This window comes from Argentina silus (assembly GCF_951799395.1).
Source record: "Argentina silus genome assembly, chromosome: 13".
Lineage (NCBI taxonomy): Eukaryota > Metazoa > Chordata > Actinopteri > Argentiniformes > Argentinidae > Argentina > Argentina silus.
In genome coordinates, this window is record NC_139667.1 from 9587114 (window position 1) to 9610427 (window position 23314).

Sequence of the window (23314 nt, forward strand, 5' to 3'; positions counted from 1 at the left end):
ATGGCCAAAAAGTGGAATGTTCTTGACTGGCCAAGTCAATCTTCAGATTTAAATCCAATTGAACGTGCATCTCATTTCCTAATGATAAGACTTTAGGCAAAAAGAGCTGAAGATGGCTGCAGTACAGGCCTGGCATCCCCAAAGAATATACCTAGCATTTGGTGGGGTCAATGGGTCGCAGACTTCAGGCAGTTATTGGATTGTCGACCAAATACTAAACAACACTGCTTCATTTGGACAATCTATGAATCTGTCCCTGAAAAGGGGACTATTTATAAAACGTGTTGTAATTTCTGAATGGTAAACCAATGTACAAAAATACCCTTAATAGAAGCTGACAATCTATATCTATCTTTAACCTCATAGTAACTGTTTGATTTCAAATCCAAACTGTTGGACTACAGAGCCAAAAGAAGAAAAATGCCCAACTGTCCCATTACTTACGCAGGGCACTGTATGTCAGAATATACATAAATTCATAGTCATAATTTGGAAGAAAGGATCTACAGTAACTTCAGCAACATTTCTAATCAACAGTTCTACCAAGACAAAACACTGGGGGGGGGGGGGGGGGAACCCACTGAAAAGGTCCTGCACATATCAATGTTTCCCCTGGAATCTGTTCAGACAGAGCGCCGGGTGTCCGCAATAGCTCGGCGTGGTGTATGCATTTGTCCAATATTGTCACATCATATGTCATCAGGGGATCAGGGAAGCTTATAAACATTATAGTATAAGCTTCTTTGAGGGAGGTTCACAGCCATGTCCTGCAATCTAGAGCCTTGAAGGGAGCTAAAATTACTATACATGACCACCAAAAATACAGGGGACGCACCTACAGTAGGCCTGTATAAGAACTTTTCCTCTTTTAGCTGTTATTGTGAATCTTCAGCGTCACACATTTTATAGGCTAACTGTATGCACAATGCACTACATAGACCTATACCCGTCTCTGTCACACCATATTCACTGTTGCTCAACCATGAACCTCTTAAACTCTGACCTACTGTGTACTGGGGCGGTTTCCCTGACACAGATTAAGCCTGGTCCTGGACGAAAATCTCCATTGAGAATGCGTTTTAGTCTAGAATTAGGCTTAATCTGTGTCAGAGAAACCAGCCCACTGTGTATACACAGACTTTTTGTTCAAACTCAAGCATTTATACATTTTATGCTTTTATTTATACACTTCTAAGATCAAGAGCAACAAGTCAATGCAACAAAGACAACTATTCATTGTCTTATATTAGAAACTCAGATGTCTGTTTTCCAACATTGGGCTTCCAAAGCACCATTACCTATTAACTACTGTTACCATTATCTATTTTCAGGATAAAGTCTTAAAACACTCCAGCAATTAGCAAACATAATTACACATATCTTTTTATCCTACAGTACACAGAAATAGTCATGCCTTGAGTTTGTCATTACTACTCTCAGGTTAGTGCACCTTGGGTCACATCCATACATAGGACATACAGTACTGTCTGAACAACACTTACATTGGAGTAGCTGCATTGCTTAGTTCACCAAACGGGAGATGGTCCATCTCTCTCCACACACTACCTGCTGCAAACTGTTCCTCTGTTTTTTCCCCATTTGTCCCACATCTCCCCTCCAATCCCTACAAATTACCAGAGGATCCAGCAAGTTCAAACAAAAACGGACTATTGTTGAACTTTGTGTGATACTGTTGACCTTTTGACCCTGTTTCTCTCTCCTGCTGTTGTTTGTGTTCTCTCTCGCTCTCTTTGTTTTGCCTCCTCCTGAACACTCTCACCCAACTATTGACATCTTGGTCCATTGTTTCTTTTACTGCTTCCCAACCCTTGTTGTCAGATGGGCTGTTCTGTTGTCTGAAACACTTGATAGGAGGCCAGGTTTATATTATCAGAGGTGAGTCTCTCTGTCTAGCAGACTGAGGTCTGCCAGCTTCCTACTATCAGTGTATTCTTTCTCTCTCTCTCTCTCTCTCTCTCTCTCTCTCTCTCTCTCTCTCTCTCTCTCTCTCTCTCTCTCTCTCTCTCTCTCTCTCTCTCTCTCTCTCCACCGAGGAGGATATAGACTAGAGGTTGGCAGCATGTTCTCATGGATGCAGGGTCATTGAAGGAACTATTTTAAATGGGAGTTTGTAATTTATTTATTCAGCAACACTTTAACACTATACAGTACTATTACCATTACAATATGGTAACTATAATATATTCAGCAATAATGTACAGTCACAATTGGTCATCTTTGAGATATTTTAAGAACATTGTTAACTTATTGGTAGCAATTGGTACTTTCTGGTATTTGCTACAAAGAATCCTCATGTTGTAGTAATAATTGTTACACTGTAACTATACCGTTTCCAGATAATAATTGGGGGACTGCAAGATAAAAAAACACTACAATTGTAACTGTGACGATGACATTCAGCCACAAATTACATTCAACCACAAAGCCCTAACTTTTGCAGATGAAAAGTATAGTAGATCAGGACCCCATTTAGTCCCTGTTTGTCCTTCTATAGGTTAACTTTTTAATACAGTACTGTATAGGACTCATCCATGAAGAACATTGCTAACTCAGAGCCTTGTGACTGGGTGTGTATACTGTGTCTGTTTAATCTCCTCCCCTACCCTGCTTTTTATCATACTGTATCCCGTCCACCCTTCAGCCTTGGTCCCTGCTTCTTTTCATTGTATTGTGGTGTCAGTGTTGCCTGAAAATCATGATTTCTTGCTTCTCCATAACAAATCTTGGTTTCAGCCAACTTTGCACATTTGCATCGTTCCTGTAATAAGTGCTGTGATAGGCTTTAAGGTTGGCTCTGTTTTGTGGTGGTTTAAATAGAATAAGCCAGTGACTGGCTACATTCAATAAGCTATGCAGTTTCTCCTTAGGTCTTCTGTTGCATTGTCTACTACTTGTTTAATCAGTTTGTCTATGCAAAAAGTGAGACTAGACTTTTGATAACAGCCATTTGAACTCTGGAGATTTGCTTACCTGCTTAACCATGACTAGCCAGCAGATGTTTTGGGTTGTTTGTGCTTTTTCTGCATCTCATTTCTGCATTGGCTTTGGATTGCATAGAGAAAAAGTAACATCAGGTTACGCTGAATAATCTGAAAGAGCCAAAGCCTGATTCAGGCCACAATTGAGTTTTGCTAGGGTATTTGAGGATGTAGATGTGATTGGCTCATGGAGCCAGTTTTCACAGCAACATTCAACCTGTCAGTCACTTTAATCGGCAGGCACAGCCCCTCTCATTCACTAACAATACTAGTAGAAGTTCCCCGCTGCTACTGGCCACTTAAGACATTGACAGTTTTATAGTTGAACCCATTCAACAGCAGGCAAAAAAGAAATCAAGGCTATTTTAATGGTGCTTTTATGTCAAAGAAAGCAAGAGAACCTCAGAATTCAAGGCAAGATACGCCTTCGAAAGCAGCTGGCACTCAACAGCATAAAAGCCCCTGCAATTCATTCCTTACCCGCTCATACACAAGAGTAGAATACAGAACATTTTTATGGAGTATGGTTGTAGGCACATCCTCAAAGAGCCTTTGTGATTGCTACCCTTGCCACATTTTCTTACAATTTGATTTGCAGTCAGTTGTTGTCAGCTGTTCTGAGGGGTTTTGCATGGAGTTAAAAAGAGAGGAAAAAAGAAAAGTGAATATTTTAAATATTCACATGCAAATAGAACAAAATGAATTGCCTCTCTGGGAGGTAATGAATACATTGAATAAGGAATGATTAAGGAATAAGCACTGAGATCTAGGAAGTAAAAAATCGAATGTGGGTAAAATGTGGCAAAAGAGACACAGAAGTGATTTTTATCATACTTGTTGCACTTTGACTGCAAAATTCTTTGATTGGGCATGGGTTGACCTAATATCTACAATGTAGCTACATATCATGTAGCAAGACATGTATATACTGTAATGTAGGTTTGGACATTGATAATCTTCACAGTTTTGCAGTAGCTTAACCATTTGCTGTATTACATGTGTATGTGTACATATTTGTTGGCAAAAATTCAGAATAAGAAATGAAAATACCACTTTTCTAGAGGGATATATGCCTTTGATGCATAATCCCATTAAATGTATCAGTACTTTTTAAACATTTTCCTTATATAGCATTTGACCATTTGTGTGGGGACAATTATGCCATTTTTCGATTATAATTACCATTCCCTTTCCATTCCTTTTCCTCAGATACATATGTCAAGCTGACCTTATTGAACTCAATGGGCCAGGAGATGTCCAAGTGTAAAACATCAATCTGCCGTGGCCAGCCCAACCCTACGTACAAGGAGACATTTGTGTTCCAGGTGGCCCTGTTCCAGCTGTCAGATGTGACGCTCATCCTCTCTGTGTACAACAAGCGCAGCATGAAGCGCAAGGAAATGATTGGCTGGATCTCACTAGGCCTCAACAGCTCTGGGGAGGAGGAGCTCACACACTGGACCCAGATGAAAGAGTCCAAAGGACAGCAGGTCTGCCGATGGCACAGTCTACTGGAATCCTAGAAGAACTGGATAAGGACATATGGGAAGAGGAGGGTAATGGGGAACATGGGCAAGGGCGTGGTCTCTGCTCAGGCAAAACTGTCCCTTTGTACACTCCCAGTTATTACCATCTGGGCATGATGGATGAGGTTATGTGGCTTATGTAAAATGATTGACACTCACAACTTGATAGAGTGTTATTTAATTGTACACGTTTATAAAATCAACTTTGTTTGGATGGGTAAACACTTGCCAAAGCTGATACAAAGGTTCCTGCCATAGTCCCCGAGGATTCTTCTGCAGGGTCAGGGTGTTGGTTTGAATTTAAATGTAGGTTGTAATGTAGCCTAACCATGGATCCATCCAGACTAACTAAAGGCACATTGAGGAACACTTTAACAATAAGTTGTGCAAGTATTGGAAGGACAACAGGGTATCCCAAGAAATGTTAGTGTACTCCGATTGTTTGAGTCTCACAAAACTACCCCTAGTTACGTTAACATAAAAACTGATAGGTACATTCTACGGCATGCAAGCTCAAGAGGTTAACGTTAGGTTAAGGAAGGGTTAGGTTAAGAAAGAAAACGACCCATATTTACATTCTACGGTTACATTTAGGTATGAAAGTGGGAGTGGGTTAGTGGGTAAGTTAATGGGTGAGAGTTTGGGGACCGATCGCAAGATAACAACACTAGTCACACTTGTATTCATGGCATTCCAGTCCCGCACTTTTTCACCAACCTTTTTTTTTCTCTAACCGTTTCTCTAACAGTTGGTTTTAATACTTGCAACACTTTTTGCATTGTCAAAATGTGGGCTGGTGAATCAAAACCGAAAATCTTGTCTAGTTTGAGTCACTGCATGTAAAGGCCAAGATATAACTGGCTGACTAATAACAGTGCGGTCAATAATCAAACTCAGACTTCACATTCAGGGTCTAAGCTAGGTAGGGGACTGGACACTAGCATACCAAAGTGATTGTGTGATAAATCTCTTATTCTTATGAATCTCTCGTTTCCATACTGCTTCTCACAATGACCTTTCAGATAAACATACAGTACTGGCGTGTGTGTGTGTAATTCATAGGGAAGTTATCACGTTTTAGGGTACATATTATAGTATCGCCAAATGTGGAATAGCATCTTTAACAATTTTATCTAACAAATGGTTGCCTGGTGCTTTGTGGGAAAACTCGTCTGTCTTCAATACCCTATATTTGCTCACACATCACATAATAATACAAAACATTGAAAATGATTCTTTCTTCTTCTTCTCAGCCCAGAATCCCTTTCACTTGCCTTAGACTTTTGGTTTGGGCCGTTTACGACCCTTCCCTTACTGCAGGATCCAATCCATAGACATGGTATCCAGTGAGCTCTCACGTGGGGCTTGAGTGCATATGAGCACATACACAAGTCCTACCAAAGCTCACAAGAAGCACATACCATAGAGGAAAATTAAACCTCAGTGAAGCTGTTGAGGGATGGAACGTGAGTAGCACTTATACTTACATGGTACAATAGACCTGGTTAACATTTTATCCAGAGGTTTTTGTGATCTCAGTTTGAATTGTGAGGAAAGTAACCATGGTGACTTAATAGATGCTCACTCCCTCTTGTTTACAGGCAGCAAGAGTTGTGCCTGACTGTGGCTGTTGTGATAAAGTTAGCAATGTGGTAGCTGCTTCTGACAACATGTGCAGAGCCTAATGGAAGTGTCGAATTAAAAGCAACGTATGTTTTATGGCCAAAAAAGGGGTAGGAGAAATCTACAGTGGTGTGTCTGCTGTGTGTGGCTTTTTCTGTGGGGTGTCACAAATCCTGTATGTTCCACGACTTAATTGTTCTATTTCTTTAGAGCAAATTCTACTTCTCACTTTCTTGATTGTTTCACACTGTATACTTAGATTTTTTCCTATCTATTTTTGTATTGATAATGGGAAAATTAAATCGACACAATATCTCGTGCAAGTTAAATAGCTCTGTGAGCAATATGATTTTGGGGTCACAACTGTTGTTTTCGCTCAGTTTGATATACAGTACGTATTGGTAAATTGGTGTGATGAACCATTTTAACATTTATAAGACAGAAATGAAATGTCAGTGTTTTCATAGGCTTACACATTGCATCACCCTTTTTGATATGATACTGTATACAGTGTCCTCCATAAGTATTGGAAAGATAAAGCATTTTGCCTTCTTTTAGCTCTGTACTAGAGCTAAAAGATTTGAAATCAAACAATTACTATGGGGTCAAAGTAGAGATTCTTACCTTTAATTCAATGTTTTTTTTTCTGATTGGGTTCACCATTTAGAAAGTACGAAATTTTTTAAAAACACCCTATTTCAGGGCTCCAAAATGATTGGAAAGAATCATATAATGTCCAAATAAAGTACTCATGTTTAGTATTTGGACGACAATCCTTTGCAATAACTGCCTGAAGTCTGCGACCCATTGACCCCACCAGACGCTGGGTATCTTCTCTGGTGATGCTCTGCCAGGCCTGTACTGCAGCAGTTTTGAGGTCTTTTTGCCTAAAATCTTATCATCAGGAAATGCATGTTCAATTGGATTTAAATCTGAAGATTGACTCGACCAGTGAATAACTTTCCACTTCCTGGCCCTGAAAAACTCCTTAGTTGCTATGGGAGTATGTTTGGGTTCGTTGTCTTACTGTATGGTGCCAATGCATTTGTACTACAAACAAGATGTTTCTGTACACTTCAGAATACGTTCTGCTGCTGCTGTCAGCAGTGATATAATCAATTAAGAGTGAGCTCAAATAAGTGAGCTAGTTCTTGTGGCAGCTATACATGCCCAAACCATAACACCCCCTCCACCATATTTCACTGATGAGGTGGTATGCTGTAAATCTTGGGCAGATCCTTTTTTGTCCATACCTTCCTCTTGTAATCAATCTGGAGCACCGGGAGAATTCCTGGTGGGCTGGTCAATCTGTGGGCCATGGGATAGGCTGGCCGATCTTTGGGCTTCGTGCAGCCCTGCCCACACCCCCTTCTAGAGTGAAAGTCCAGCCCCCAATCCCCGCTTGAGAACCAAGGATGTAGAGGGGCCAAAAGGTTAACGGTTAGGCTTAGGATGAGTTTTGAGCACCAAAAAGGCCCAGAGTGAGGCTTGGCACTGCTATGGTAATGGGCTTGTGTCTTTCACAAGACTCTACCAGTCTTTTTGGTTTGGGAAACGATGGAAGTCAACCTCCTTTACATGGTTATGACTGTTTAACAGCATCTTGATTTTATGTGACGTTTTTTGAAAGTTTGTGTAATGTAGGTCAAATAGGTGTTTGTACCTGTATGGTTCTCAGCAGGTCTGACTATTTTAGACACATGTCCACACAAACCAGCACTGAAACCCTATAGCAAATGTTTTGTTCTTACAATACACTTACCGCACCCGTAACATGGATGACATTTCAAACCATTTGAATTTGACAGTTCTTAGACCAACAAAGATCACTTTAACAGCACTTTAACTTTAATCAACAAAGACATACATTTTAAGTCATGTCAGTGTCACAGTAAATTTGCTGACGTGGTCCCCCTAAAACGCAGATGCTGGCGGTGGCACTATGGGGTGTGTCTGAAATATTAGTGCAATTTTCAAGGCCAGCATCTTTCAGTGCACCTGATGGCACTTGACCTGATCATTGTCATGAACGTGTCTCTGTTACTGCTCCTCCACCCACCTGAGTGCAGATGAGACAGCGCTTCAGTAGTGTGGTATTTCCACCAGTTATTGCCGAAACAAATTGCCTGCGTTTGGGCTTGCGTCCATTTTACACCGGCTGAAAATAGAGCCCTCTGTGTTTTTGTAACCAAAGAGACAGCTATAAAGACGACATCTGCCAAGTTATGATGGAATTCACTGATTTTCACCAGCATTACAACAGATGAATCCCCTGTGTGCAATCCATTATGACTGCATTTATACAGACATTTCCAGTGCAGAATATGGTCTGTTACAATGAGCCATGAGCTGCGAAAATGATAATAGAAAGTCTTACGATGCAATATGACACCTGTTTGTCATTCATTCTACACACAGTGCCCTGCGTAAGTAATGGGACAGTGAAGGGTTTTTCTTCTTTTTGCTCTATACTCTAAAAGTTTGGATTTGAAATCAAACAATTCCTATAAGGTTAAAGTAGAGATTTTCTGCTTTTCTGCTTTTCTGTGATGGTATTTATGTATACAAAGGGTTGTTATTTCTAAATAGTGAAACCAATGCTTACAGAAATACCCTGAAATACCCCCCCCAAGACAACACAGGTGCACACCCCCAGGGAGATCAGAGCTCAGAGCTCAGAGCCAGCCATAGTCTGCGCCCCTGGAGCAGTTACAGGTTAAGTGCCTTGCTCAAGGGCACAATGGCAATGGTAGGCTCCTTAGATATGATGCCAGCAACCCTCCAGTCACCAGCTTACATCTGGCTCCCTCTTGGGGCGAGGATCGAACCAGTGACCTACCGATTGTCACTCCAACCTCTAGACTACCTGCTGCCCCCACCTCATAGTAATTGGTGTTGATTTCAAATCCAAACCTTTGTAGGTATAAGGCCAAAAGAAGAAACAATGCTTCACTATCCCACTACAGTTTACAACAAGTTTTATAACGCAGTAAAGGAAATATAAATAGTTGATAATGTGTTATACACAGGTGGTGCAGAGAAGTGTCCCAACCCTGCAGTTGCTAGCACAAAGGTCACATGGCACAAAGGCTGTGGAAAATAATGTGTCTCCATAACATTTAAGACCTGCACCATTTTTTTTTACTTTCACAAGGTGTGTTTTCACTACTGTGGTTTGAAACATGAGACATTTTCTAAGCGTGTAATATGTTTTGCATTATTGTCATTTTATCGATTCATTAATTGACATAGAGTAGTAGTCTCTATCTTGTTTCAATTTGTTTTCCTGCTAAAAAATAAATAAACTGCCTATACCACCGATTTGATCGGTGCCTTACTTTTTTCTCTACAACTTTGTGTCACCGTGTGTTAATGTACTTCTGTACTTTCTTCTGTAGATCTTATTTGATTTGTAACAATGTTACATGATTATCTATGATCATGAGGATTTGTATGTGATATAATTGTTTTAAAAGAGGAAGAGAACTACTATGTGTCTTAGTGTTTATTTGTATACATTCTCAGCTTTTCAAGAATATGCAAGAACACGTAAATATTATGTTAACGATGTAACTGCATTTTTTTTAAATGAATGTGTATTTCTCCTGAGGGTCGTTTAGTGTATATCTTGTCCTAAGCCTATAGCAGCGAAAGCAGCTACTAAAATGACCCACTGTGATATTGCTTCCCTAGTGTATAGGATATGAGTTGAACTTCCACTCATTAGAATATCAAAGATCTTCATTTCTTTTCAAACACTGTACACAGGAGCTTGTCTCCAGTAGAGGGAGAAGAATCATGAAAGGTTTGTCTTTGTAAGCAAAGTCAGAGGAAATGGTTGCACAATCACAACTTTGTTCGCAGAGAGAACATTTGACCACATTTAATGCAAGAAATGGAATAGCAATGATATCTTGCATTAGCAATGTCAAAGATAATTAACTAACCCTAGTAGCCTCAAAAGGCCATTCACATGACTATACACTCTAGGGGGGAAAAAAGGTTCCAAATGGGTTCTTCAGCTGTCCCTGTTGGGAGAACATTTTGAAAAATCCCTTCTGCAGATGGTTCTACATGGAACTATAGAATCCCTTCCAAAGCTCTGGTTCTACATGGAACTATAGAACCCCTTCCACAGCTACGGTTCTACATGGAACTATTAAGGGACATATTGTAGAGACAGCTCTACTGCAGGTACTGTAGAACCTTTTTGTCTTCATGTGTTTTCTAAAGACTGACTTGGACAAAACATCAGGAGCAGTCAACTGTGATCAGGTATAGTAAGCTTAGCTGGCAATTATTTGGTTCAGCTCCACAGCTACAGTATGTCCACTGTGAGCTCAGCATTGGGAGAGCCTCTGGATTGGAGATGTTGGAGCTCTTATTCCTACATTACTGGAGGAACATGTGGAGAACACCTGAGGAGGGAATACAAATGAAAATAATGTAAATAATTTAAAAGGCCTGTACTTCACTACATTAGTGGGTGGTATGCATGCGAATGTTATATGGATATTACAGATGTTGTGTTAAAGGGTTTACAGTAATATGGATGGCATTGCACTTATTGACTCAAACTGGCCAGAAACATAATCATATAATATCATATCATATCTCATATATATACATTTATTTATTTATTTATTATTATTTTTTCATCCCCATTCATATTAGATTTTTGCTGATTTTTATTTCATTTTCACCACTGCAAAACAACCAACAGGTGGAGCTAGTGCTACATTTTCCCAACGTTTGAGCATGAGATTGATTAAACTTGATGGTTGATTGGTGCTCTATCATTTCAGATCCACCCTTCAAAATCTTAAGAGTTTAGGAGGAGATTGGAGATTATCATACTGTAATAAAAAATAATAGGTATTGTCTTCAGCTCAGTGATACAATTGATATGTTCAATTTGCACATAATAATACATTTACATACAGACCATGCACAACCCTTATGAACTGCTATCTTAGTATTATACAAAAGTAAGGATGGATTATAATGGTCATTATGTAAACTCTAATATATTACAGTGGGATGGTCATTATGTAAATTAATATGTACCATTAAAGCATGCTTGGCCTACATGATTTGACTGTATTAACCTTGATAGAAGACTCTTTAACTTTACTAGGCAGCATGCATGGTGAGATGTTGGCGTGTATGTGCATGTCTGGTCCGGATTTGAAGCCGAGTGTGTTTTGGAGTTTACAGCCAGCAAAAACAGAGAGAAACAGAACTGGAATAAGGGAAGGGAAAATGAGAGAGAAAAAATAAATGTATAGGTCTAAACTGTGATAATAAACTGCGCAGTCAAGCAGCACGAATTGGCTCGCATCCCAAAGCTAAATAGGAGAAACAGAACAAAACGTATGCAGGGAAAACGCTGGAAAATAAGACTCTCTCTGCTGAATCAAAGGGGAAATGCATAACAGATGACTAGGCTCACTCCCTCCCCGCTTCTTCTCTTTGTCGGTCAGAATCCCTGAAACCATTCCAGCAGAGACTATCACTGGAATAGCACTGATCTGGAGAAGTGCTCTTGACTGAGAGGGATGGTGCGACATTGGTGTTTTCTCCAGACGTTTACAGATGTCCTTCCAAACGTAAACGCTTCTTCGTCGTCGCACCTTTGCAGATCGCATCTGAGGTGTATTTTCTATCAGCACAGACAGCCTGAATGGACTACACCACACCAGCCTATGGTCAGGTTTTAGGAATAAGGAAAGTGCACCGCTGCTGAGGAAAGCGCAGGTCCGTTGCGCGGGTGGCATGCGTAGTCTACATGCACACGACTGTTACTTTGATTTATTTTGTCTCACCTCTGAGATGATTATGTGACAAGAATACTGTTCGTCAGCTGAAGATCAAAGTACAGTGATGTTTATTTAAAGAAAACATATAAATAATTCGACGCTGGCGCGTATGATTACAGAATTCGAATACAGTCTGCAAGACCAGCAGTAGTTTGACTCATACAAAGAGAACAAGTCTGGACAAGTACATCAATACAATTCCAGGTAGGTACATTCTGCATGGCTGATGAGCCTCTATGTGCATTGTAGTCTCATGTGTAATGATTGCAAAAAAATGTTTTGTTGCATGCTGTTATTTGATTTTGGCTAATAATTCAAGTGAAATAATGATTTGCTAAGTTCCAACTTCTAACTCGCGGATAGTCTGTTTTCACTCATGATTGGGGCTAATTTGTGGTATCTTGCCAGTTCAATGAATGCAATAGGATAAAACATGCCAGAATAAATAAAGGCATTTTACATTTATGAAGAGTGCCTTGGTCCTCCTTCCGTTTGTGTTGACCAATTAACCCTTCTCCCAAAGAGCCCCTCCAACCTACCAAGAGCCACTAGTATAACTCAGCAGTGCTTCCTTTCCTTCTTTTTCTAGTAAGTCCAGGTAATAGTTTATTTTGAAGCTCATTATTATGTTCACAGCTATAAGTTCAGAATATAGCCTCCACACATTAAAGTGTCTGATTCTAGATCAACATAATGACAGCAATTACATCATTACTAGCCTACATTTTGGGAATAGTAGCTGTTATTTTGTCATGAGTGGTACATGGATATACTCATATGTAAATGCTGCTTACAGAAACACATTCAGTGCATGAGGTGTTTATTAATTTCATAGCCAATTAATCAAATAGAAATCACCAGAACTTTCCACAGTTATATTGAGAGTCTGAGTTGTCAACATTGCACCTCTGTGGCATTATTGATGAATGCAATGAAATGAACAGGGCCAAAAGGGGATGATATATGCACATGCTTGCGCGCGCGCGCGCACACACACACACACACACACACACACACACACACACACACACACACACACCTATCCAGTGTCACTTCATTATGTGTGTGGGGTGGTCTTGAATAAGCGTACTAAAGTGACGCCCCCTTGTATGAGTGCCTTCTTCAAAGGCATGCTTTAGCTAACGTCAGAGCCAATGTGCTCATCCCCACTGAAGTGTGTTTTTTTGCTCTCAGGGTGATGTGATGCTCGTGAACATCATGGAATTGGGGGCTAAGTATAGGTACCCTGATAAAGGAGAAACACAGCCAGCAGGGAATGCAGAATGAGGGAAACAAAAGCTTCCCCTTCACTCCACTTCTTATCTGTCTCACCCTTTTATTCTCTCTCTCTCTCTCCCTCCTTCATTTTTGTGAAATAATCTTGGTATGCCTAGTGGGCTGTTGGTAAGTTTGGATGTGGTTCACCTCCACTCACTGCCAACAACATCTGGAGTCACTTGCCAGGAATTCCACCTTTGCTATTTTCCCATAGAAGGAAATGCATATACAATGAAACTATGATTGCAAGCAGCAGGGAGGGGGCGAGAGATGGAACGTCCAGCTCAGCTCAAATTTGTGGGCGAGGGAGAAGGGCTATTGTTTGTGGAAGCGCTCTGATTTCCTGCACAGCGGCGGTGGCATCTGGTATTAGGACCGCAGGCAGTACTCTGCACAGGGGGTATACCTCAGAGACGTCCGTGCCAGATTCCTTTCTTCGGTGCCACCCCTCCATCCGTGTCTATATCAAAAGCCCATACTGCGCTTCCCCTCCTCGAGGGTTGTCATGGCGCCATCAATCATATCTCTCTCAGCAGACTCTTATTCTCATTAAGGATGCGAATGTGTAGGTAGCCTCCAGCCAGCTCAACCATTCATCTCTCTCAGCAGGGTGCTGAAAATCACATCTGTGGCGGCATCTTGCAACTCTGAGCTTAGCACAGAAAAGGCATGTACTGTAAGCAAGAGCAGATGCACAGTAGTGCACTTGTGTCCCCAAGTAGGTTGTGTTGACATCACACATGGTGGCACAGAAGCAGGTAGACCTAGAGGAAAGCTAGAACACCAATGTTGGTCAGTAAGCAGTCCAAAATACAAATGACTGGCTGGTAAAACAAGCCTCCCTCAGACATATGGTTGTCGCCCCGCTGACTCCAGTGATGGATATCCTGCCAGAGGGTTGTTTTGACGTTGATGTGGCATTGTGTCAGTGCGATCATGTTTCTACAGTACAGTGGCTCATTAGTTCTGCCCAAGGGGCCGTCCTGCGGGTTTGAGTGGGTGTTGGCTCATTGGCAAAGAACAAGCTGGCTTAAGATCTCCTCTTTTTCCCTCCTCTTTTTTTTCATATCCCCTTCTCTTTGGGAAAATTGCCCTGACCAAGACAAGTTGGGCAGACTCAATGTATGTGTTAAGACCGAAGGGTGTAACCTTGGGTTTCTTTTTTCCCCTCTCTGGCACAACTTTTTCGACAATGAATGAGTCATTGTGCTGTGCAGACAGCTGAGGTGAACACCCTGAGTGGATCAGAGAAGCCTTTCGCCTTAATTTCTCGTGATTTTTAGACATGGTACTGTAATGTCACTGTCTGTTGCGTTTTTTCAGAAACCACTTTAGCCATCAGAGATTTGCAGAGGCTCCAACTTTTAGTGTTGGTCCTTTCTTTATTTACTGGATAATATTATCTTATACAGTTCCACTTCATATACCACAAGAGTGCAGTGATTAGGACACTCATAAAGGAAACTGTTATTTTATGGTTCTCAACAGGTCTGACCATTTCACAAGAATCCCTTTTGGATAACATGTTCATGGTGCTATGGTTTTAAGGAGGTCAAAATCTAGGTTAAAAAAGGACTTTAAATGTAAGTGTGTAGCCTATATGTGATTTATATGTGTTTTGTCTTTAAGGTTATTTCTTGTGTCAACTGTCACCTTGTCTTGCTTCCATATATTGTGATGTGTATCCTTGTCCATGAAACATGGCCAAAAAACAAAACAAATATGTACAATTTAAAATACATAGTACATAGCCTGGAGCCCAAATGGATTTGCAGAGCAGGTGGACTATTGCATTTGGTCTTGTCCCCAGCTGTCATTGCAGGGGTCTCTCACACGTTGTTTTTAGTTTGGACTTCAGAAGAGTTGTTGTTAATAAGCTTCAGAATGTTGTTGTTGTGGCTCTGTCTTGAGAACAGCCAGACCAGCACATGCTTATGGGCAAGGAGACCCTCCCTCTTGTGTAGCAACATATACAGTGATAGAGATCACCATATTTCCAAAGGAATGTCATGCTTATGACTCTGACTTTGGACTCAAATGTCATCAGCCTTGGCAGTCAGATGTGATTTGTACTAGCCATGCATGCCTACATGCTAGGCCAAGAAATCTGTTTCATATTCTCATATACGTACGTTAGTCCTTTTAGTCAATGTTGGTGGGTAAACCTAGTATTTAACACATTTACTTCTAAAAACATAACTGAATTATATTGCATAGTACTGGTCTGGAACCCATGCACTGTATCATACAAAGTGAATAAACTTTTTAGATATCATATAATTTAAACACATACATGTACAGTAGTAGAGTGGACTCCTTTTTCGCTGATGTGCTTTGGACATGTCTTGGAGGATGTCAGTGACCTACCAACGCAGCAGAGGCCAACCCTCTCAGCCACAACAAACTGTCCCCTGATGGCCCTGAATGCAGCCACACACAGCTGCACTGTCACAACACGTATCTCCACTCGGAGGCCCCAGAGTGTCTTAAACTCCGCTAAGTCACGCCATCACCACTAAGACAGCTCTCCACCAACCACAGCCTCCCTGATGCCTCCAGACAGGCTGAGACCAGGCACAAATGTGTTTCATTATCCCCCCCCAAAAACATTGCCGTTGATGGGGGAGTTCTTCTTTTCTATTTACAATTATTTTCACCCAATGAGCTGCAACCTGACCCTTGTGCCATTAGCAGTAAAGAGCCATTTGGAAGTGAGGTCCAATCAACATGGTTTATTGGAAGAAGGAGATGCTCTGTTCAGTGTGGATAAAAGATATTTGGGGTAAGAAAGAGAGCGAAACAATCTGACACCCAGATTTTTCTCTGTTCCCCCGTGGTTGGGCCTCGCTCATCTGAATTTGCAGAGAGTCGCCTGATTCAGATGCAGATTGCTCACTCTTGTTTGACAGGCCCACTTTACTTGCAGGGGGCTAATTGTTTGCTGTTTGATTGCCTCCATTTTGACTGTTGACTCTTGTTGTTGCCACCCAGAAGAAGCACTTGATGTCCTGTAACCTATTATCTACTCCACTCCACTCTCTCCATTTCTCTCTCTCTCTCTCTCACTTGAAATGTTGAAGTGGTACATGACCAGTCAAGGCCCAATGGGGTCGCATACATGTCTTTAAAGACACAGTTCAGACTTGGTCTAAAGATGTGTTTCTGTAATTGGATCACAGATGTTTTTGTCCACACTTTGTTTTAAATGTGTTCCATCTGCACTCTCAATTGTGTTTGTGTAGTGGTCATATTCTGGTGGAATGTAGCTTTCCCTAGTCCACACCTGGACTCTTTAATTAGATATCATTGAAAGTGGACACCAACCACATTTTAAGGTAAAGTCTTGCTTTACTAAACAATTAACTAATCTTCTGGAAGACCTGTACCTTTAAGGTACAAGGTATCCACAATGAAGCACATGAACTACAACGGTGCTCCAGTGACAATCTTCCTACATCCCTCCTCAACCTTGACGGAGCATTGATGAGCCGTCGCTGTGGAATCCAAACGCCTTTTCATGTGTTTGTAGCAGAGGTGGGTTGAGTTGAGCACCAAAAGAAGAGAGAGAAAGCAGGGAGGAATGCATCACCACTGCCTCAGCTTTACCACTTCCAAAGGAATTCAAAGTGTCTGCCATGGGATCACAGAGCGCTTAGGAGGCTGATGTCAAGGTCCTGTCAGCGGAGTTAAAGGCAACTCTGACAGCACTACGCCCACTTTCCTCCAACTGTGGGAACATCTCTGTTAGAAACTCTATGCAGAAACTCACTTGACACACACAAACACACACACACACACACACACACACACACACACACACACACACACACACACACACACTAGCTCTTTAAGGCAGCAAGGTGCCCAAGGTGACATATAAGACTGATATTCAACAGGGGTCATTGCTCTGTCACATGCCAAGTCTCTTTTAGGCCCTCTACCCATTGACAGTGGTACATCTCATGTCTTCAGTCACTTTTCTACTGCTAAGCAGACACACAACATACATTGAAAGCTAAAAGGTTTAATGCCTCACAACGCTAGAATCCCCTAAATGCTTGCTACCACAATCTGTGCTGAGGATGAAGAAAAAATAGCATTGCTAATACAAAGATCCAATATGCAGAGCTGTAATTTAAACATGACGAGACATGGTTCATAAATACATAATAAGCTGTTACCGATAACTAGCTGCCACGGCTCTCTTATCATGTACAGTCAAGGTTTAAGCATGAAATGTAATAAGTACCCTGGGGTTGGAGGATCATACTGGGCTAAAAAAGATGAGAAATTCACCCTTTTTTTTATTCAGAGGAGAGCATGACAGATCAAGGAGGTTGACAGAGGAGTTGGCCGTTTTCAAGGACTGTTTTGAGCTTGCCTTTATGAAGGCATTATAGACATTTTGTATTTGTTTCATTTAACCTTTATTTCTCCATGGAGACACACAAAGACCGAGGTGTCTTTTGCAGGTGTGCACTATTTACAATAGAAATATGATTACAAAACAACACCTTAAAAACACAGCACTATAAAATTAAAAATACATCAAAACAAGAGCATGTCTATGTGAGCGGGTCTCTAACCAAAGACTTAAAACAAGTGCAAGTGCTCCAACCTACCCTGAAGATCATTCCATGTCTGAGGAGCACAGTAGCAAAAATAATTTTTCCCAAATTCTTTAGACACCTGTTTGAGCCGTCTTACACAACTCATCAAGCACTTTCTTTGTAGAAACGGATGAAGAATATAAGACATTGTTGGCCAGAGAGGCAGCTATGAGGCTATCAGTCTGAACAGGATACCTAGCCAGGTTATCAGTTTGATTGGGATATTTAAATCATTGTTTTTTTTTGTTTTTATTTTAACTAAAGCCTGCAGAGATTAAATGTTGGTTAAAGGCATCACTTATTATTATTTTGTATCCGTAATGATGTTAGAATTGGATAAAACTTGTTGAGGTAGAGAGGGAGAGTGATTTAACTGCTTTCCAAACTGCTTTCCAAAATGTAGTTGGGTCACCACCAGAATCAGAGATAGTGTTTTAATAGTAACTTGAAGGATAGGAGAGCCAATCAGTAGCTAAATCGGTAGATCTAGCCTTAGCCCATATATAAATGTAGAGGAAAACTAGTTGAGTCCTAGCTCAGCATCCGGAATATAGGAAATAGGTAGATCCCATTGATACAGTTCATGTAAAAAAAAAAACTTGTGTATCAAAATTCTTAAAGTTTCTCTATGAAATCATATAGGGATTACACTTTGGCAATTTAGTATCTCTGATACACACAGTGGGGCAGTGATCACTGATATAACTTGCAAAAATGCCACTGGATATGTCAATATTATGTCAATCAGGGTAGATCTCCCAGGGTTTTTCAAATTGGCTTGGATATTAACTGTGTCAAGTTTAGATCACTGCATACTGTATCTTTAAGCTTATCTGATAAATACATCAACTGCATTGGAGGAGAACAAAGCAGCAAGTTTATCAAGACCAGAGGTTATAGCCGAGAGGGGGTAGGGGAGAGACTAATGGCATTTCCTAGACATACTCTAAACTCTAGGCATTCAAATTGCTTGGGTACAGATGTGGAATTCAATACAGACACAACAAAAAAACTGCAACACTGTCACCTCCCACCCTATCAGACCTGTAGACATTATAGCCATCAAGGATTATATCAGCATCCAATACTGACTTGGTTAGCCTCTGTTAAAATAAAAACATCTAGGTTTGCCTGAAGGATCCAAAATCTAATAAAGTCAATTTTAAAAACCAAGCCCCTTACATTCAAGTGCAACAGACCGAGCCTGTGCCGTGATTTGAAATCAAGTGGTGTCTCTAAAACACATAACTCCCCACTAGCATTTGTCTCTGTACTAACTCAGATTGGTCATACCATTTCACCCACCATATTATATGTTTCACATTTCTTTATACTTTACCATTATTATTACCACCCAGTAAGTAAGTGGCAAACATGATGTTTTTGATGGTTGTTACAGAACATCATAAATTCTATTAGATGTTCTGGTGTCTGCTTATGTTTTTCAAGATCAAGTATTTTTTTTGTAGCGGGCAAATATCACTAGCTTGGTCTGGGTGAATAAGTATCAAAAGAGACACTGGTTAGATGGTTCTCAATAAAGGGCACAGAATAAATGGAGAGGCTTATTAGAGCCGATTCCTTTGTTCTTACCTATGAGGTGAAGCAGTATAGATTCTGATTGATACCCGGCAATATAGGTTCTGATTGATACCTGGCATAAGGTCGTGATCAGCTCCCTGGGGTGTGACGCTGCTGACATAGCTGTTTTTGCTTACATGTGCTGGCATCCGTATTTGCGAAGAGCAAGCTGTAGACAGTCCCAATCTTTTGCTTTGACTGTATTACTGTTGTATTTTAATTGGTATATCTATTTCCCAAATGACAACATTATCCTCGTAGAACAAGTGCATACCAAACAGTTTGAGTCAAATAAGGTCAAATTAGAAATGTACAGGGTGATTTTCAAAGCTGGCGTACGTGCGCATTTTCATGTGCCCACGCTGATCAGCTATTTTCAAAGATCTTTCTATGCTGCACTCGTGCGTCGGTGAGTGCAAAAAGAGGACTTATTTAAATAAATTGTGCGCCTCACTCGTTTTACAATGGACTGTCACTTGGAAGGGGGGAAATCCACATCAGAAAATGTAACCTTTCATCTCCTATGAAAAACAAATAAAAAAGAAAGGTTGCTGGTTTAAAACGAAGAGCTAAAGATAAACATTCAATATATCTTAATCAAGCAGTTGATTGAGATGGTTGGCAATGTAATGCAAAGCAGTGGAAAAGCTCTGGTCCCGATCCCCAAGGCTAAATTCAGAATGATGTGTGTCAAAACTATCTTTTCTTTACTTGATCGGTAGCATCTAAAACGTCAATATCTGCATCTACAAAACTGTATAAAAAACGTCCTATATATTCTATTTTCTGGGTAGCGTCATTGTCTTGCGATAAACAATACCATTTTTCCCCAAGTATGGTGTGCCACATCCTACCTTGGTGCAACTTTTCCAGGGGAAATATTGTATCAACATATTTTGTGAAGATGACACACCCAGGAACAGGTGTTACAGAGGTGTTTTTGCACTATATCGTCACTTTTGAGAATTGGTCAAGAGCGCAAATTGGGCTCAAACCTCAGATTACGCCTGCATACTACATCTGCTTGCGCCCACTTGAAAATCACCCTGAAAGTCTATATATGTTGTTCATATGCTGCAGTAAATACAGCTTTAGCTGTGTGTGTGTGTGTGTGTGTGTGTGTGTGTGTGTGTGTGTGTGTGTGTGTGTGTGTGTGTGTGTGTGTGTGTGTTCTTTGTGTGCGTGTTCTTGTGTGTGTGTGTGTGTGTGTGTGTGTGTGTGTGTGTGTGTGTGTGTGTGTGTGTGTGTGTGTGACATGACACAATAACATCCCAACAAAATCTCATGTCCTGCAGTACAGCCTCACATTCTCTCTCTCTCTCTCTCTCTCTCTCTCTCTCTCTCTCTCTGTCTCTCTGTGCACCAATACCTGACTAGTCTTACTTAAGTGTGTTATCTGACTCTAGTGTCTTGACATAGACTTGCATGTGTGTGTTTGTTTGTGAAGACCCTCAAGGGTGGTCTGCTATTTATTTTGAGGCAAAACCCACAGACGTGAACTCTTAACACCACCCTTTGTTCCCCCAAGGGTTGAAATTGCAGAGAGAAGGCTGGCCAAAGAACAGAGTGTACTCTGTGTGTTAAGTAGAGGATCAGGATGGAATAAACCTTCACACGCACCCATGACAAGATTGATATACCGTACTCCCTATTGAGCGCATCTTGGATTCATTCGCATATTTGTGTCGCAGAGAAAATACTTTCAGAGAGCGAGTGTATTACAGGCATGTTTAATGCTGCTCCAGAAATATCTAACACATTAAATCTTCCTCCACTTTTAGCAGGAAGCTTAACTTTTCCTTGCATGCGTGTTAAGCACAGTAATGACTAGTAATTGGAACTTGCAAATTACCCCGAAAATGGCAACTGATAAAACGAAGATGGGCAATAAATGACAGGTGACAGGTATACTGAAGTGTACAATCTGATGATTTATTGATGTATGTGTCCTCAAATCAAACACAATCAAATTAATTTGTATAGAGCTCACCAAGTACCAAACTTAATACCCCCAAAGAGCAAGCATGGCACAGTGGCAATGTACTGTTAATAATAAAGCATATGTTAATATTAATAATCTGACTCCATTTCATTTAATTAACACTAAGTGCAAAGAGTCTTTGAGTTTGGGTTGACTAGAGCAAGAATGGTCAAGTGAGAATAAATCAAATGAGGCTTTAATAACATTGTAAACACATCTATTTCAAGGCAAATACATCATGAAGAAATGTTATATTCTACCCTCATGGTAAATGAGAGTAAGAGCAGAAAGAGGAAGAGAGAGAGAAAAAGAGAGAGAGAGAGAGGCATGAATACTCATGCAGCAACAGCTACTTAACAACAGCTAGTCAAAAGAGAATGTGTTCCTCAACATTCTGTTGTATACCCGTTTTCAACCATCAGTATTCAAATGAAGAGTTGTTTGTAAGGGTGAACCAATTTTCCCTTATCATCATCTTATCAGTTACAGTCAAATGACACTCAGTGTTCAAACATTGCCAGAGTCACTCACTCAAAGTGAGTCATCCATTCCTTTGTCTCAATGAGTTTACCATGGCCATGTGGCCTATCAGGGGAAAGGATCACAAGAAGGGGGGCAGATTTGGTTTCTTCCCCTTCACAGTGGTTTCAGTGAGAGAGTTATCATGGGGGGTCACCACAAAAACCTTTGTCTGTCTGTCTGTCTGTCTGTCTGTCTGTCTGTCTGTGTGAGAGAGAGAGAGAGAGAGAGGGAGTGAGAGAGAGACTGTGTAGATGCTGGAGGGATAGACGGCAAGTCAATCACACCAGCTGAAATCTCACAAAAACGTTTGTTTGTGTGTGTGTCTGTGTGTGTGTGTGTGTGTGTGTGTCTGTCTGTCTGTCTGTCTGTCTGTCTGTCTGTCTGTCTTCGTATGTGTGTGTGTGTGTGTGTGTGTGTGTGTGTGTGTGTGTGTGTGTGTGTGTGTGTATATATGGAAGGGAGATCCCCAGGGACAGCAGAGGAGTGATGGCACGCTTGTTTTTCTCCAGCTAACATCGGAGGAGAGGGAAGAGTAGCTGGAGGTAAAAAGGCAGCTTGGGGGAAACAAGTCGCTAATTAGCCGTGTGTGTGTGTGTGTGTGTGTGTGTGTGTGTGTGTGTGTGTGTGTGTGGGGGGGGGGGGCACAAGAGTCTGGCACAAGTGCAGTTCAATAAGCAGTGACATCATTAGGCCTCGCCAGTGGTCCTTCTAGCCAGATAGTGGGTGGGTGGGTGGGAGAAGGTGTAGGGGGTTAGTGCAAGTGGGATGTTTCTGGTACTGTCCTGGTTGCACTGACCACGTAGCACTGACCACCGTAGCACTGACCACGGTCAAAATCAGAGACATGATATTGTTTATTTTGGCAGTAACCTGTTAACAGTTCAAGCAGACACATGTTATTGTTCTGTTGGGTAGAGAAGGAAATAATTATGTTTCTCAACTCCTAATAATGAGCGAATGATACCATGTAACACCCTGACATTTGCAGTCGGCAAACTATAGATACTCTCACAGCTTGAGTGTGCAATCGCTAATGTAAGGTAGGAGGGGGACAATTGCGGTGTTTGAACTGATTCGATGAAACCCTGAATTGGGGAGGTCAGCCATGAGATCCTCACAGTCCCAAGGTATTGTGAGGTACTGCACATAGCCTTTGTATTGCAAGACACACTGAGCTATCTGAGAGGTGTGTGTGTGTGTGTGTGTGTGTGTGTGTGTGTGTGTGTGTGTGTGTGTGTGTGTGTGTGTGTGTGTGTGAGAGAGAGAGACAGAGAGACTGTAGACGCTGGAGGGATGGGAGGCAAGTCAATCACACCAGCTGCAATCTCCCCTGCGGGAATTCTGTCTCCAGTCATGACAAGGCTCCTAAGGCGCT

The 23314-nt window shown here is 41.1% G+C and overlaps 2 protein-coding genes across 2 annotated transcripts in view; both read left to right on the forward strand.

Moving 5' to 3' along the window:
- syt14a (synaptotagmin XIVa) overlaps window positions 1–4522 on the forward strand; it is a gene marked incomplete at its 3' end in the record, with an annotated part of 29602 nt that extends 25080 nt beyond the window's left edge. The window contains exons 7-8 of the mRNA XM_083683292.1: window positions 1840–1896; window positions 4209–4522. Of these exons, the coding sequence (XP_083539418.1) occupies window positions 1840–1896; window positions 4209–4522 (371 nt within the window). The remainder of the gene's footprint in view (window positions 1–1839; window positions 1897–4208) is intronic.
- A 7050-nt stretch (window positions 4523–11572) lies between these two features.
- Window positions 11573–23314, forward strand: part of LOC310813746 (SERTA domain-containing protein 4-like) — a 23960-nt gene continuing 12218 nt past the window's right edge. Inside the window, exon 1 of the mRNA XM_083682858.1 lies at window positions 11573–12171. The gene's annotated coding sequence lies outside the window, so the exon portion shown is untranslated. The remainder of the gene's footprint in view (window positions 12172–23314) is intronic.